This window comes from Pelophylax lessonae, assembly GCF_965119305.1.
Source record: "Pelophylax lessonae genome assembly, chromosome: 10".
NCBI lineage: Eukaryota > Metazoa > Chordata > Amphibia > Anura > Ranidae > Pelophylax > Pelophylax lessonae.
Window position 1 is genome coordinate 161,869,082 of NC_138777.1, and position 16,636 is coordinate 161,885,717.

Below are 16,636 nucleotides of genomic sequence, written 5' to 3' on the forward strand. Positions count from 1 at the left end.
AACTGACCCTGGTTTTCTATCCAAGGTTGGGTTATCTTTTCATAGATCTCAGGATATTGTATTGCTGACTTTCTGCAATTCTCCTTCTGGAGACAGAGAGGAGTCTTAACTTGATAATTGTTTGGAGATATCTTCTAGCTTATGTGGACACTACTAGAGGACAACATTTTAAAGCTTGTGGGGTAATTTGTTTCCTATCTTGGTGGGAAGAGCTCTACGTCTTAGGAGTGGTCCTGGGTGACTACTGGAAATAGAGTTGCCAGTAAGTTCCTTGTCCTATGAGGTAAATTGATATGTTTTTCTTTGCTCAAAAAAATTATCTTGAGCAGAAGATTGAGGCAAAATCCACATATCCCAGAATGAATCAAACAAATTTTCAGTTCCTAATACTACTTACATTTGACACTTTTCTCCCCCTTCCCAACTACGCTGCATCACATGGAGTTGCTTTTTAATGACTGTGTAACAAGGATGCGTGATGATAGTGTTTTTTTATTTGTCATAGGGAATTACCACTTACTTCTCTGGAAATTGCACTATAGCAGATGCAGAACTGATTCAGAGGTTCCTCGACTCAAAGGTATACAGTTACCATTGTGCTTTTTTTATTAGTTGTTGCCAATCCAGCTTACATTACCATTTTTCTATGGGAAGGTTTTTACAATTTATTCTGTACTTTTTTCTGTTTCTCTCCAGAATCTTAGTGCCTACAACACTAGACTGTTTAAAACTCAGGATGAAGGAGGCAGGGCTAAGTATGAGGTTCGACTGGCATCTGTTACCAAAGAAGGTGGGAGTTTCATGAATACAGTAATATGGTTTAGTCTAGCTGCTAAACAGAAGTCATCTTAGTTACATGATTTTCCATCATGGTGCAGCATTGCTCTTAATGATGTATACTTGATCAACACTTCTCCAGGCATAGTGTGAATACCAACAAGTTTTGTTTGCACTGTACTATATTTTCTTTGCACCCACTCACATTATCCTTATGTCACAAACCAGGAACTGCAGATAAGTCTTCAGATCTTTCAAACCTCTTGGGATCATTTGAGTTTGAGGGCCATGAGATCATTGTCACAAGGGGCGATTACTCTGCCTTACTACTCCGAGTGAGGGAAAACCTGGAAAAAGCAAAGGTGATCACTATTATTTCTGTGTGGAAATGGGTGTGAACAGTGGAAGTTTAAAGGATAACCATTTTTAAAATGTAAACTGGGACTTAACAAAAGTTGCATTGTAACTGTCAACATACAGAATTTAAATTAATTTGTGATCCTTTCCAAATTGATAGTCTATATGATTACAAGAAAAACGTACTGTGAAATCCAGTCCTAAAAATCATTAATCTCAATAATAGGCAACATACTGAATACGACTAGCCTAGCATAATGGTTCCTTACTTTATGGGGGACCCTCTTGGAAATAAGTATTCAATTTGCACACCATACTGAAAATAACCAAATGGTTAAGGGGGTACTGCAATGACTCCTGACTGGTCACGGTGTATGCCATGGATAAGATATGCCGTTAGTACATCGACAAGCTCGTTTCTTTTTTATTACATGATCACAGAGACCCTTCATCCAGAAATAAAGATTGTCAAAAGAATGGTTGCGAACTTTCCAATCATCTGCACGCTTTGGTGTGTCATTTGGTTTCTGTTATCCTCATTATTTCATGTTTTCTTTGTAATCCAAAATCCGTAGGCCTATGCTTCCAATGATAATCAGAGAAAGATGCTGGATGAATATGGACGCAGTTTTCAGGAAGGATCCATCCAAGCTCATAAGGAAGGGTCCAAGCACTGGGTGCAGGACAAAGGACCAATAGTGGAAAGGTGGGTACCTGAAGGCCAAGTAGACTGAAGGCAGAAAGTGGCATATAGTCAATAAAAGCATTTTTTTTTTTGGTAATTGTACGAGTTTTAAAGTATATGTATAACTACATTTTCTTTCTATTTTGCCTAGAGTAGGGAAGGGTTAATTCCCTAGCAGATTAAATTCCTATCAGGTTATTATTTGTCTTGAAGACACAAGAGGGGGTGAGAGGAAGTGTCCACATGGTGAGGGGAATTCCCATCTTCGACCATTGTGATCAGAAAATGTGTCCCCATTGAATGACTTCCCTTCACTTCTTGCTCTCATGACAACTCTAAAATTTAGGATTTCTCTTTCGTTCACTGACGGACACAGCTCCATGTCTTCTAGACCCTTGGGCTTATGCTGCTCTCTTCAGGAGTAGGACTAGGCGGAAACCATTTTGGCTACACCCCTGAGGCAGTCCCAGGGGGTATACCATCACTTCCTGCTATAGGACTTCAGTTTTATCTGTCTAGTCAGGAGTAAGGACTTGGCTCCCTGCTAGGATCTGCGGTCCTGGCATCTTTTTTTCTTTTTGAATGGAATTTTTTTTTCTTTTTCTTTGTTATTTTCTGTTCCTGTGTGAACTAAAATCAACCTGTTCCTGTGTGAACTACAATCAACAGCTGGACTGGGCGATGCACTGGATATCCTAGATCCTTATGGTCTTCCCAGTCTGGCCTGTAAGCACGACCCAACTATTGGCTCCACGCTAGGTTGGCCTTGACATAGCCCCACTGGCCCGGAGCTGGCCGGCGAGTTAAACACCTCGCGAGGTCGCATAGCCCTGGTCACGACAGCAGTCATGATCAGAGTCGCAGCGTACCCCCATTCCAAGATGGTGCGGTGGACTGCCGGGAGTGGTGCCCGCCTGATGCCAAGGTGTGGTGAGTAGTGCCCCCCTCTTTTCTCTGGGAATTGCTGGGTATGGTAGCCCCCCATGTTCTTCCTCCCCTCACGTTTTTCCCCCTCTCCCTAGCAGGGTTTCCCCCACATTGGTCGTCCTCACCTGTTCCCTCCCCTAGTCCTCCTTTTGGGGTGCTTGGGCGTTTTTTTGGAGTTGGGCCGGAGGGCGGTGGGAGTGTACCGCTGGCAGCCCCCTTTTAGGGGTGCCTGCATTCTTTACACTGTGGGGGGGGGGTCCCTAGGGGGCTCCCCCCTGGTGGATTATTACTTCCCTGGGGTCCCAGGGTTCGCGTGGTGCTGCCATTTTGCCGTTGATGGATTTTTTTCTGTCCTCGGCGGCCATGCTTTGGGTTTCCCTATGTAAAGGATAGCGGCTGCCATTTTCTTATAATATGGTGTGGTGACGTGCAGCGGGGGCCTCTAGTGTCAGTGTCGGCACTTCCTCTTTGGTCACAGTATGGCAGGCTGTTTGGCGCTCTTTATCTCTGGGGTGGTGAGTCTCTGTGGGTATACGATCCTTCCTCTGCTATATAGAGCGCCACGGGTGCGCTGCTACTTGTGGTGCTCCGAGCGGTGTGCACAGTGCGGCTTTGATTTAACCATGATTCCCCTGGAACGCGTATCACCACCTGACCCACTCCTTGAACCTGCGGGACCATCTGGGTTTCAGTCTGCGGTGGCGGCCATGAAGGCGGCCCTGCAGTCACTTGTGTCAAAGGTTGATATGGCCCTGTAAAGGCGGCCTTGCAAGAAGCCCCCCCCCCCCCCCCCCCGCCTTTACCCCTTATCCTCTGCCTCCTCAGAGTCTGAGGTGGATTTGGCAGCCGCGGACGCGAGTCAGCCCACTGGGTCTGCATCCACACACCCTGAGTGCTCTAACAGTGAGGATGAATCCTCCCCCTCTGCAGCCGCGTATGAAAAAGCGCTGGTGGAGGCATTGATGGTGTCAGTGCGGGAAAGTTTAAAGTTGGAGGGCTGATACTGAGATGGCGACGCCGGTGCAGTTTCGCACCCGCAGATCTTCCAAGGTGACTAAGGTGTTCCCCTTTCCTGCCTATTTTGGACAAAATTGTCACTAGTCAGTGAGGTTCCCTGAAACGCATGGTTGGAATACCTAAGCGTTTCTCTGGGAGATATCTCTTAGAGGAGTCTCTCTTAAAGAAACTGATGGTTCCACCGTCGGTGGGCTCTCAGGTTTCAAGACTGAATAAGGCCACGGTTTTACCGGTAGAGGATTCTCCATCCTTTAAGGATCCTGTGGACGAGAGAGCTGAGGCTCTGGTTCCTTACCTTTTCATCATGGCAGGTTCAATGTTGAGGCTGGTGTTTGCTATCACCTTGGTATCTCAGACCTTAACGGAATGGCAAAGGTTTTACACTAGGACCTGGAAGGGGGTCAACACCCTCCTGAGCTGGCGGATCAGTTGATCCAGGGGCTACAGTACATCTGTAATGTGTCTTTGGATGCGGCTCCCTTGGCTGGCAGGGTATCCGAGACGGTGGTGATTCTAAACCGCATGATTTGGCTTAAGTACTGGTAGGCTGACCAGGCTTGTAAAAAGGTGCTGACTGATCTACCTTTTGTAGTTGACTGTTCGGTGCCTCTGTGGAGGAAATCATTAAGGGTCTTGCGGGAGGTAAGAGTACTTTACTTACCGCAGGTAGCTAAGGGCAAGGAACCTCGTGGTAAAGGTGGTCCTTTTTTCTCTGCTAATAAGCGGCCTTTTTCGTCCATCTAAATCGCAAGATAAGGGTTCGCGATCCACCCGTGACTTTGCGGGAGGCTCCAAGAGACCCCAGAATGTTAAGTCAAGTGGGCGCTACTGGTTCCGCAGACAAGTCTTCTCCAGCCTGAAGGGGCGCCCTCCCCCACATCTGGGATGGGGGGACGTCTTCGCTTCTTTCCGGACCCTTGGAGCTTGCTCATTCAGGACAAATGGATCAGGGGGATTTTATGGCTTTCATCAATCTCAAGGACGCTTACCTTCATATTCCAATATATGTCGTGCACCAGCGCTTTCTTCATTTTGCCGTGGGCGAGGAGCACTATCAATTTGTGGCGTTACCTTATGGTCTTGCTTTAGCTCCTAGGGTGATCACAAAGGTCTTGGCCCGGTGTTGGCCTTGCTTCGGCAGAAGGGGATCACTGTACTAGGTTACCTTTGCGATCTGCTTCTGTGTGCAGAGTCTTCCTCGGCTCTAGAAGTCAACTTGGACATTACTGTGCAAACTCTGCAGGAGTTCGGATGGACACTGAATTTAAAAAAATTGCCTTTGACACTCCGTCCACCAAGCTGGACTACCTGGGTATGACACTGGATTCAGCGTGTCGGCCCAGGTGTTTCTTCCACAGGTGAAACTTCTGAAGTTGCAGAATGCGGTTCAGCTCCTGTTGTCCAACCGTCAGTCGTCGCTCAGGACTTGCATGCAAATGCTGGGTCTGATCATGTTGAGTCAGGGTTCAAGGGGGGTCTCTGATATGGTGGCTCAGCTCCCTGGTGCTTTGCCTGGGAAAATCCTTTCTTCCCCTGTATTGGACAGTGATTTCCATGGATGCCAGTCTGTCTGGATGGGGAGGTGTCTTAGGAGTATACTCGGCTCAAGGTGTTTGGACTGGAGAGGAGTCCAGTCTGCCGATCAACATTCTGGAGATTCTGGCGATCAGACTTTGTCTGTCCCAGTGGACGGATTGTCTGCAGGGATGCCCGGTGAGGATACAATCGGACAATGCTATTACGGTGGCATATGTCAAGCATCAAGTGGCACAAGGAGTGCCCTGGTGGCCCGGGAAGTAGCTGGCATTCTAAAGTGGGCGGAACTGTATGTTTCGGCCCTTTCTGCTGTGCACATTCCGGAAGTAGAGAATTGGCAAGTGGCCTATCTTAGGCGACAGACGTTGTTTTAGGGAAAATGGTCTCTTCACCTGAAGGTGTTTCATCAGCTGTGTTTTCGGTGGGGGACCCCTAATTTTGGACCTGTTGGCCTCCCGTCCCAACAGGAAGGTGCAGAGGTTCGTGTTGAGGTCTCGGGATCCTCTGGCTGACGCCGCAGATGCCCTGGTGGCCTTGGGGTCAGTATCGTCTGATTTACGCTTTTCCTCCAATACAACTTCTGTCGAGACTGCTATGCAGAATCAAGGTAGAAGGGATTCCAGTCATTCTGGTGGCACCAGACTGGCCTCGCCGGTCTTGGTATGCAGGCGTGGTAAGGCTGGTAGTGGATGTCCCTTGGAAACATCCTCTCAGAGAAGATCTTCAGTCTCAGGGACCAATCTTCCATCCTGCTTTACTGTTGCTGGCTTTAACAGGTTGGCTTTTGAAAGCCAGGTGCGGTAGGACAGAGGGCTGTCAGTCGGTGATTCCTACTCTGGTAAAAGCTAGGAAATCTACTTCCAGGAAGGTTTATCTTCGAGTTTGGAAGGCGCGCATTACTTGGCGTGAGTCTCGGGGGGAGCTCCGGTTTTACCTGGTTGGCTGTGTTTTAGCCTTGTTGGGAATTATATGTATTGCTATTTTTTTCCCAGCCCTGATGTTGATACTGCTTATGGACATCCCAGGGGTCTAGAAAACATGGAGCTGTGTTCGTCAGTGACTGAAAGAGAAAACTGGATTTTTGTCTTACTGTAAAATCCTTTTATCTGAGGTTCACTGACGGACACAGCACCCTTCCCTGTGTTGGGTTGAGTTATGTATTCTTCTGACACTGCAGAGGTCCTATAGCAGGAAGTGATGATATACCCCCTGGGACTGCCTCAGGGGTGTAGCCGAAAATTTGTTTCTGCCTAGTCCATCTCCTGAAGATAGAGCAGCATAAGCCCAAGGGTCTAGAAGACATGGAGCTGTGTCCGTCAGTGAACCTCAGAGAGAAGGGTTTTACGGGAAGACAAAAATCCTGTTTTTCCCCTTCCTTTCTGTTTCATTGAAAATGCTTACTAGGACAAATAAAGGGGTGAATCACTTCAACAGGGATACAGGCCACAATAAAAGCTTGGCAGAGGATCTAACCCTTCCCCACTCTATTAAAAACTAAAAGCAAACTATTCTTTTTTGATTTTGATGTAATGTTTGTAAACTGATTTCTATACATAATTTTTGTTTTCTATAAAAACAATATTTCACAAATAAACTACCTTTTACGCTTTAACAGAGTCGGCTGGGCTTTATAGCAAGAAAGCTCAGACTTGGTTGGTCACTTTTTCAATGCTAGAAGCGATATTGCTAGACCGGGCGTGTTTCCTGCCTGACCCATTAACCTTGTGTGTGTTGTGAATTGAGCTGAAACTGAAGGTCCGATTCACCGTGTAGTAGTATAACTCAGCAGAGCTCTATTTTTTTGCCTTGATTGCACAACCTGCAGGCTGTAAGCGGTAAATATTAATATGCAGTGTTTCAAATTTCCCTGATTAAAAGAAATACAACATTTTTTGTAAAGTACAGCATTGACAAACAACCAAGGCCAATACCTATACGACATTGGAGCGTTACATAAAATGATACGCCTAGGTTAAAATGTGGAATAGTTCCAGTGTTAATTTTGGCAGCAAATTTCAATTTACTTTTAGTCTTAGTCTTAGGACTAAAATGGAATTTTAGTTTCAGTCCCATTTTAGTTTTCAAGTGTTTTTCGTATTTAGTCGACTAAAACTCCAGTACATTTTAGTCGACTAAAGCTCCAGTAAATTTTAGTCATCTATAATCGAATGGGTAGTCTTCTGCAAGTGTTTTTCGTATTTAGTCGACTAAAACTCCAGTACATTTTAGTCGACTAAAACTCCAGTACATTTTAGTCGACTAAAACTCCAGTACATTTTAGTTGACTAAAACTCCAGTACATTTTAGTCGACTAGAACTCCAGTACATTTTAGTCGACTAGAACTCCAGTACATTTTAGTCGACTAGAACTCCAGTACATTTTAGTCGACTAGAACTCCAGTACATTTTAGTCGACTAGAACTCCAGTACATTTTAGTCGACTAGAACTCCAGTACATTTTAGTCATCTATAATCGAATGGGTGTAGTTCAATTGTAATTTTTAATGCATTATTTAAGCATTTCTCTACAATTTCCAAACTCATTATATACTACTGCTGGTCCTGGAGTGAAAAATCTAATATGTTATTATTTATGGTATTAAGCTTTGAGCATGCACCAGTGTTAATTTTGGCAGCAAATTTCGATTTAGTTCGTCTTTTGACTAAAATGCCATTTTAGTTTTAGTCGTATTTTAGTCATCTGAATTGTTTTAGTTTTAGTCGTATTTTAGTCGACTAAAATTGTGTTAATTTAGTCGACGAAAAGGTTTTAGTCGGTTTTAGTCGACGAAATTAACACTGAATAGTTCTGTCTTGTTGGCAATACCATGATCTAAATACATTTATTCTGGTATACAGGATGTGGAAGCATAGGACACTCAGTGATGTGACTATATAGATCGCATACTATTTAAAGCAGGGGTCTCCAGACTTTCAAAACAAAGGGCCAGTTTACTGCCCTTCAAACTTTAGGGGGCCAGACTGTGGCCAGTGGGAGTAGTCAATACCAAAGGCTTGGTGGTCAGTGGGAGTAAAAAAAATGTCATCATTGGTGTCAGTGGGAGCAATAGAGCCCCGTTGTTGGTGTCAGAGGGAGGAATAGTACCCCATTGTTGGTGTCAGTGGGAGGAACAGTGCCTTGTCTTTGGTGTCAGTGGAAGAAAGAGTGCCACATATCAGTGGAAGGAATAGTGTTGCGAGGGCCAGATAAAGGCAAGCAAAGGGCCATATCTGGCCTATGGCCACAGTTTTGAAACACCTGATTTAGAGGGTAGAAAGTGAGGAGTTAATGGTTACGTTCTTGACATGGAAGAAAGTACAACAATAAAGCGGGAAAGCAAAAAAAAAAAAGAAGGGCAAGGGGGAGTGAGGATGTGGGGGGCACGACAAGTGAATAAGTTGGTCAATATTAGGTGGTAAAAAGTAATTCACTTGTGGTATCAAACTTCACTATAGTGTTCAGGCCATTGATTAAAAAAAAAAAAAGAAAAATTTAGAAGCCTCACCAAGACTAGACATTATGTTAAGCCTGAAGTTTAATTTCTTCAGTTAAGGCTGAAATTATGGCAGGTATTAAAAAACACTGATTAATTCAGTTATGTGTTCATTAACAACAACAAAATGTATTTAAGAGCAGCTAATTTAATGCAGAACTAAACTCCAAAAAACGTACCTCTCCTTCAATGGTCAGACATTCCTCGCCGGTGCCGGCATCTTCCACCTGGCTTTTTCTGAGTGACGTCTTCATTGGCTGGCAAGGGTGACGTCACTCCGGCACATGCCAATAAGTGCACTCCTCCTGGCACATGGGCGCTGTGCCAGAACGCAAACTGAGCAGCGCTTGCACATCTCAGTGTACATTCCAGAGGAGATTGCAAGCAAACCAGGTTCTTTTATTGCAGAAGAGAAATTGCATGTCTCGTCTGCAATAAAGATCTTGTCTGCTTGCAGTTTTTGAAAGCTGGACTTTAGTTTCGCTTTAGGTCCTCAAATATGACTTGTGGCAGCCTCTTATAATCCCTTGTACTAAAACTGTCTGACTGGGATAGGAATGGAAGAACTAGGAGCAAGTCAATTGCTTTGCATGTACATGTGGTGAAAAAAGCTTGCTGACTGGAGGAGAGGGCAATGCTTGTACATATTAGTATGAGCAGCTCTTGACACGTGCAATTTTGATATTTGTTTATTTCAGTTAGGTGTAGCGTAGGGATCATATTGAGAGTATTTTTTAGTATAAGCAAATGGATGAACTGCTGCTCCTTTACTATTAGGCTAGGAAAATGGAAGACTGGATGGACAAAAATACAAAATTCTTTGGCAAAAACGACTCGTAAATGTGTATTTTGATTGTGTGTTTAGCTTTTTGCCTAGACTTTAGCTGTAAACTGTGGGCATATATACAGAAAAATAAGTGTGAGTATTTCTTGGGAAATTTGTGTTTTCACAGTACATTTTCTTTTCAGTTACATTGGGTTTATTGAGAGCTATAGAGATCCATTCGGTTCCCGCGGAGAATTTGAAGGTGAGTTTGCAGAGAGGCACTAAATAACCTAATGCTTAATAGAACATTGGTGATTTTTTCAGTAATTGGGATTAATTAAATGGAGGCAAATACCATTTGCTTTAGTAGGCTGCAACTGTCAGTCATTAGGTTTGCAGGTTTATACCAAGACAATAAAAGCTAAAATGGATTACAACACTGCAGTTGTATAGTGAGGGAAATGCAGGAATGCTTTGGTGAATGGAAATGTTTAGTATAGTCTTACAAAAATAGGCACCTTCAGTCACAAATCTACTTTGAAAGTAACAGCTGCTCGGGAAATGTATCTGCTAGTGCAGTGCTCCCTAACTCCGTCTTGTCCCACAATTGGATAATGTTTTTTGGACATCAACGTGGTTGGTTATATAGCAGGGGTATTGAATTAAAATTCATGTAGGTCCGGTCAGTAAATTTTTCTGCTTTGATCCTTACATAGTTAGTGAGGTTGAAAAAAGGCACCAGTACATCCAGTTCAACCTATGGTGTGTGTGTCTGCATGTGTGTCTTCTGCTAACCGTCCATTGTATACCAATGTATGTTGTGGTCTTTATTGTGCCCATTTAATAGTTTTTTGAAACTTTCAATGCTCCCTGTTGATACCACTGCTTGTGGAACAGAATTCCACTTCCTTATCGCTCTGACAGTAAAGAACACTTTACGCAGCTTAAGGTTAAACCGCTTTTCTTCTAGTCTTAGCGAGTGGCAAAGTTTCTTATTGAGTTCCCTTTCTCTGAAAAGTTTGTTTCCTATGCTAGGGTTACCAGTTTGGTATTTGTACATTGATATCATATCCTCTCTCAATCGTCTCTTCTCCAGACAGAATAAGTTCAATGCTTGTAGTCTTTCCTCATAACTGATGTCCTCCATTCCCCTAATTATCTTTGTTGCCCTTCTCTGGACTCTCTCCAGTTTCAGCACACCCTTTCTGAGGACCGGTGCCTAGAACTGGACGGCATACTCCAGATGTGGCCGGACCACAGTCTTGTAGAGTGGGAGAATAATCGTTTTTATCTCTGGTGTGAATCCCCTTTTTTATACATGCCAATATTCTGTTGGCTTTGCTTGCAGCAGCTTGGCATTGCATGACATTGCCAAGCCTGTTGTCTACTAGGACCCCCAGGTCCTTTTCTAGATTCACCCAGATGTTCACCCCCTAGCGAGTAACGTGCGTTCGTATTGCTGACACCCAAGTGCATTACCTTACAGTTTTCAACATTAAACCTCATCTGCTATGTAGTTGCCCACATTGATATTTTGTTCAGGTCTGTTCGCATGGTTGCCTCATCATGTATAGAAGATATTGGCCTGCTTAGCTTAGTATCGTCCGCAAATACAGAGATTGTGCTAGATATCCCATCCTCTAGGTTGTTTATGAATAAATTAAACTGGATTGGTCCCAGGACAGATCCTTGGGGGACCCCACTTTCCACACCTGACCAATCTGAGTACTCACTATTTATCACCACCCTCTGGACTCACATCTGGAGCCAGTTTTCAATCCAGGTACTCATCCTATGGTTCATACCTATGTACCATAGTTTGTACAGTAAGCGATTGTGCAGAACTGTATCAAATGCCTTTGCAAAGCCCAGATACACCACATCCACAGGCTTAAATTTATCTAGATGGCAGCTTACTACTTTATAGAAGGTTAATAGATTGGTCTGGCAAGAAGGATTCTTCATGAATCCATGTTGATTACTACTAATACCGTTTTCACTACTAAAGTCTTGTATATAATCCCTTCTTATCCCCTACAATATCTTACAGACTATTGTTGTTAGGCTAACCGACCTATAGTTTCCCGGGATATATCTCAGCTCTATTTTAAATGTTGGCACCGCGTTGGCTTTTTTCCAATCAGCTGGCACCATTCCCGTCAGTAGACTATCCATCAAAAATTAGGAACAATGGTCTAGGAACAATGGTCTAGCTATCACCCGGCTGAGTTCTTTAAGGACCCTCGGGTGTAAGCCATTTGGTCCCCGGAGACCAAAGTCTAGTTCTGAGTCTTCTATTTCTGTTAACCATAGGGGGTGCTTCCTGTGATGTATTATCAATTTTAACATTACATGTTGGGTTAGTGTAACCCCCCAATTCTTTTGTGAAGACTGAGAAGAATTTATTTAGTACCTTTTGCTTCGCTCTGTCCTTTGTAGCCAGATTCCCTTTGTCATCTTTTATAGAGCCAATGTGTTCTGGCCTCAGTTTCTTCACATCAAATCCCTCTCCTATATCACAATCCTGTTCATACATTCATGTCCTCAGTCCCCCACTTCACATTACAGTTTCCCTTTCACAGTAGTGTTCAGGCCCCCTTTACATCACCCCCTTCACAGTAGTGTTGTGAACCTCTTTCACATTACACACTGACCTTGTTCACAGCAGTTACCACCCCCACCCCCACCACAGTAGTGTCCTTTGCTTCTTTCACAGCCCCCTCCCCCACAGTATTGTTTTCCTGCCCCTTTACATCATCCCTCTGCCACAGTACTGTCCATTGCCCCTTCACATGACCCCCCGCAGTAGTGTCCTCTGCCCCCTTCACCTCACATAAAACTTTGTCACCACACAAACATGCACGCGCACAGCACTGCCAACTTCAAATCACCCCCACCCCGCACATATGCAGCACTGCCCCCCTTTACATCTCCCCCACACACACAGCACTGCCCCCCTTTACATCTACCCCTCCCCCACAAACACAGTACTACCCCCCTTCACATCACCCACACACACAGAACTGCCCTTCTTCACATCACCCAGACACACCCAGCACTGCCCCCCTTCACATCACCCCACACACAGCACTGCCCCCCTTCACATCACCCCACACACAGCACTGCCCCCCTTCACATCACCCCACACACAGCACTGCCCCCCTTCACATCACCCCACACACAGCACTGCCCCCCTTCACATCACCCAGACACACAGCACTGCCCACCTTCACATCACCCAGACACACAGCACTGCCCACCTTCACATCACCCAGACACACAGCACTGCCCCCCTTCACTTTACCCAGACACACAGCACTGCCCACCTTCACATCACCCAGACACACAGCACTGCCCACCTTCACATCACCCAGACACACAGCACTGCCCCCCTTCACATCACCCAGACACACAGCACTGCCCCCCTTCACATCACCCATACACACACAGAACTTCCCCCCTCCCCCTTCACCTCACCCCCACACACACAGCACTGCCCCCCTTCACATCACCCCACACACAGCACTGCCCCCTTTCACATCACCCCACACACAGCACTGCGCCCTTTCACATCACCCCACACACAGCACTGCCCACCTTCACATCACCCAGACACACAGCACTGCCCACCTTCACATCACCCAGACACACAGCACTGCCCACCTTCACAGCACTGCCCCCTTTCACATCACCCATACACACACAGAACTCCCCCCCCCCCCTTCACCTCACCCCCACACACACAGCACTGCCCACCTTCACATCACCCAGACACCCAGCACTGCCCACCTTCACATCACCCAGACACACAGCACTGCCCCTCTTCACATCACCCAGACACACAGCACTGCCCACCTTCACATCACCCAGACACACAGCACTGCCCCCCTTCACATCACCCAGACACACAGCACTGCCCCCCTTCACATCACCCAGACACACAGCACTGCCCACCTTCACGTCACCCAGACACACAGCACTGCCCCCCTTCACATCACCCAGACACACAGCACTGCCCCCCTTCACATCACCCAGACACACAGCACTGCCCACCTTCACATCACCCAGACACACAGCACTGCCCACCTTCACATCACCCAGACACACAGCACTGCCCACCTTCACATCACCCAGACACACAGCACTGCCCACCTTCACATCACCCAGACACACAGCACTGCCCCCCTTCACATCACCCAGACACACAGCACTGCCCCCTTTCACATCACCCATACACACACAGAACTTCCCCCCCTCCCCCTTCACCTCACCCCCACACACACAGCACTGCCCCCTTTCACATCACCCATACACACACAGAACTTCCCCCCCTCCCCCTTCACTGCCCCCTTCACATCACCCAGACCCACAGCACTGCCCACCTTCACATCACCCAGACACACAGCACTGCCCACCTTCACATCACCCAGACACACAGCACTGCCCACCTTCACATCACCCAGACACACAGCACTGCCCACCTTCACATCACCAAGACACACAGCACTGCCCCCCTTCACATCACCCAGACACACAGCACGGCCCCCCTTCACATCACCCCACACACAGCACTGCCCCCTTCACATCACCCAGACACACAGCACTGCCCACCTTCACATCACCCAGACACACAGCACTGCCCACCTTCACAGCACTGCCCCCTTTCACATCACCCATACACACACAGAACTCCCCCCCCCCCCTCACCCCCACACACACAGCACTGCCCACCTTCACATCACCCAGACACACAGCACTGCCCCCCTTCACATCACCCAGACACACAGCACTGCCCCCCTTCACATCACCCAGACACACAGCACTGCCCACCTTCACGTCACCCAGACACACAGCACTGCCCCCCTTCACATCACCCAGACACACAGCACTGCCTCCCTTCACATCACCCAGACACACAGCACTGCCCCCCTTCACATCACCCAGACACACAGCACTGCCCCCCTTCACATCACCCAGATACACAGCACTGCCCACCTTCACATCACCCAGACACACAGCACTGCCCCCTTTCACATCACCCATACACACACAGAACTTCCCCCCCTCCCCCTTCACCTCACCCCCACACACACAGCACTGCCCCCTTTCACATCACCCATACACACACAGAACTTCCCCCCCTCCCCCTTCACTGCCCCCTTCACATCACCCAGACCCACAGCACTGCCCACCTTCACATCACCCAGACCCACAGCACTGCCCACCTTCACATCACCCAGACACACAGCACTGCCCACCTTCACATCACCCAGACACACAGCACTGCCCACCTTCACATCACCCAGACACACAGCACTGCCCACCTTCACATCACCAAGACACACAGCACTGCCCCCCTTCACATCACCCAGACACACAGCACTGCCCCCCTTCACATCACCCAGACACACAGCACGGCCCCCCTTCACATCACCCCACACACAGCACTGCCCACCTTCACATCACCCAGACACACAGCACTGCCCACCTTCACAGCACTGCCCCCTTTCACATCACCCATACACACACAGAACTCCCCCCCCCCCTCACCCCCACACACACAGCACTGCCCACCTTCACATCACCCAGACACACAGCACTGCCCCCCTTCACATCACCCAGACACACAGCACTGCCCCCCTTCACATCACCCAGACACACAGCACTGCCCACCTTCACGTCACCCAGACACACAGCACTGCCCCCCTTCACATCACCCAGACACACAGCACTGCCTCCCTTCACATCACCCAGACACACAGCACTGCCCCCCTTCACATCACCCAGACACACAGCACTGCCCACCTTCACATCACCCAGACACACAGCACTGCCCCCTTTCACATCACCCATACACACACAGAACTTCCCCCCCTCCCCCTTCACCTCACCCCCACACACACAGCACTGCCCCCTTTCACATCACCCATACACACACAGAACTTCCCCCCCTCCCCCTTCACTGCCCCCTTCACATCACCCAGACCCACAGCACTGCCCACCTTCACATCACCCAGACCCACAGCACTGCCCACCTTCACATCACCCAGACAAACAGCACTGCCCACCTTCACATCACCCAGACACACAGCACTGCCCACCTTCACATCACCCAGACACACAGCACTGCCCACCTTCACATCACCCAGACACACAGCACTGCCCCCCTTCACATCACCCAGACACACAGCACGGCCCCCCTTCACATCACCCCACACACAGCACTGCCCACCTTCACATCACTCAGACACACACAGAACCCCCTCCCTTCACCTCACCCCCACACACAGCACTACCTCCCTTCACATCACCCCACACACAGCACTGCCTACCTACACATCACCCAGACACACAGCACTGCCCCCTTTCACATCACCCAGACACACACAGAACCCCCCCCCCTTCACATCACCCCCACACACAGCACTGCCCCCCTTCACATCACCCCCACACACAGCACTGCCCCCTTCACATCACCCCACACACACAGCACTGCCTCTCTTCACATCACCCACACACACAGCACTGCCCCCTTCACCTTACCCTACATACACAGCACTGCCCCCCTTTACATCTCCCCCCACACACAGCACTGCCCCCTTAACATCTTCCCCTCCCCACACACACAGCACTGCCTCCCTTCACATCTCCCCCCACACACAGCACTGCCCCCTTAACCTCACCCCCTCCCCCCACACACAGCACTGCCCCCTTCACATCTTCCCCTCCCCACACACACAGCACTGCCTCCCTTCACATCTCCCCCTACACACACAGCACTGCCTCCCTTCACATCTCCCGCCACACACACAGCACTGCCTCCCTTCACATCTCCCCCCCCCCCCACACACAGCACTGCCTCCCTTCACATCTCCCGCCACACACACAGCACTGCCTCCCTTCACATCTCCCGCCACACACACAGCACTGCCTCCCTTCACATCTCCCGCCACACACACAGCACTACCTCCCTTCACATCTCCCGCCACACACACAGCACTGCCCCCCTTCACATCTCCCGCCACACACACACAGCACTACCTCCCTTCACATCTCTCCCCCCCCCCCCCACACACA

General features: G+C 48.1%; 1 protein-coding gene across 1 annotated transcript in view; it reads left to right on the forward strand.

The window, feature by feature from the left end:
- The window catches only part of DPP3 (dipeptidyl peptidase 3), a 118,443-nt gene that overhangs the window by 44,682 nt on the left and 57,125 nt on the right, over positions 1-16,636 (forward strand). Inside the window, exons 5-9 of the mRNA XM_082269641.1 lie at positions 506-580; positions 697-790; positions 1,006-1,139; positions 1,710-1,840; positions 9,763-9,821. Of these exons, the coding sequence (XP_082125767.1) occupies positions 506-580; positions 697-790; positions 1,006-1,139; positions 1,710-1,840; positions 9,763-9,821 (493 nt within the window). The remainder of the gene's footprint in view (positions 1-505; positions 581-696; positions 791-1,005; positions 1,140-1,709; positions 1,841-9,762; positions 9,822-16,636) is intronic.